Source organism: Merops nubicus, unplaced genomic scaffold, assembly GCF_000691845.1.
Source record: "Merops nubicus isolate BGI_N331 unplaced genomic scaffold, ASM69184v1 scaffold21090, whole genome shotgun sequence".
In the NCBI taxonomy this organism is placed as follows: Eukaryota; Metazoa; Chordata; class Aves; order Coraciiformes; family Meropidae; genus Merops; species Merops nubicus.
This window is the reverse complement of record NW_008581107.1, coordinates 1,380-2,924: the sequence shown is the minus strand read 5'-3', so window position 1 is coordinate 2,924 and position 1,545 is coordinate 1,380. Positions and strand designations below refer to the sequence as shown.

At 41.6% G+C, this 1,545-nt stretch overlaps 1 protein-coding gene across 1 annotated transcript in view; it reads left to right on the top strand.

Annotated features, from left to right (window-relative positions):
- NPS (neuropeptide S) overlaps positions 1-1,067 on the top strand; it is a gene marked incomplete at its 5' end in the record, with an annotated part of 2,626 nt that extends 1,559 nt beyond the window's left edge. Inside the window, one exon of the mRNA XM_008948759.1 lies at positions 858-1,067. Coding sequence (XP_008947007.1) covers positions 858-1,067 — 210 coding nt within the window. The remainder of the gene's footprint in view (positions 1-857) is intronic.
- Between the last annotated feature and the right edge of the window lie 478 nt (positions 1,068-1,545).

Here is a 1,545-nt window from a genome sequence, read left to right as displayed (position 1 = left end):
CAGGAATGCAACAGGGCCAGCTCCAGGAGTGGTGGTAGAATATTCCTCCTAGGGTAGATAATCCACAAGCTGGTAAATCACACAATGAAGGATGCACAGAAAAAACTACAGAGATGGCAGGAAACGTTCCCTTTTAAATTCAGTGTTAATTGAACTGCAATGTAATTGAAATTCAATTTAAATTTGTAAAAATTTGTATGGCATTTACATTTTGATAAAGGAAAAGGAACGTGCACGTAAAGCCATATGGATTTTAACCCAGACTTTTTAAAATCCCTGTTAATATTTGCTCATTAAACTCAGTCATAACTAAGTTCAACCTACCATAACTACTAGTAAAGTCGTTTTAGGCATAACTACTAGAAATACAATAGACATAACTAGTAAAGGCATCACCAGGAATCTCCCTCCCTCAAATTTCTGCCGTTCTGTGATTCTGTGACTTTACACAAGTGATAACAAGATGCTGCTTTGTTGTTAATGGAAAAAAAAATCTCATTTTGCAGCCAGCAGCACACGTGCTACTCCAGGGAAACTGTGTTACATGTCACAGCTGGTCAACATCCCAGAAAACAATTCATTTCATACTGCAAATACAGTTCTAACAGTATCTGTGCTTTATATCAGCAACACCACAGTTCAGCTTTCTAGAAAGCCATGAAAAAAAAATCCCATTTTGACTATGATGAATCCTTAGCAAACAGCAAATCAGCCTTGTCATTCTAAACATGAATTGGATTTGTGTTTCTGCTTTGCCTTTTATACTGAGCAAGTCCTGGCCAACACGGGCATCCATAATTTTACTTTTCTTATCTCTTTTTTTTTCCCTTTTCTTTCTCTTTTTTTTTAATCTCCAGAGCAGCAATCCTTTCTATTTGAACTGCCAGCTGTATGGAAGGGCTGATGACTGCCTCGTGCTGCTGAAGAGCTGCTTGGCCAAGGTGGGCAGGGCTGAAGAGCTGCCTTTTCTAAAGCCTCTCCTGGGGCTGCCTCTCCACAAACGTTCCTTCCGCAACGGCGTTGGCTCAGGAATTAAAAAAACTTCCTTCCGAAGAGCAAAGTCCTAAACAAATGTTCAAAACCACGGCCTCGAGTTTAGCCTCTGATGTTTCACTGTGTGCTTAAAATCATTTTAATGCTTTTCTAGGACCCAACAGAGACAAATGTCCCCGTGTCTTCGGCGTGCGCGCAGATGTTTGTTCCGAAGAGCTCGAGCCAAGGGGAGCAGATGGGGTTGCTCAGAGAAGGGTTTTGTTTCCAAAGTTACAGTATCATCAAGTTTTGGATTGGAAGGAATATTTTCAGTTGGTTAATTCCCTTTCTTTGTAAAGCTGCAGATTTAATCAGCTGGCTTTGGAGCAAGAGCCCCTGTGCTTTGGGTAGCTGGGTGTGGCTTGTTGGGAGGACTGATGGTGTTACTCCTGCTCTGCCAGGGAGGAAAACCCACCAGCAAGGCAAGAATTCCCTGCCCCAAGTCACATCTACTCCAAGACAACTGCTCTGGCAGTTTTAATACACATTTAAAGTACATTTCAGATTTCCAAA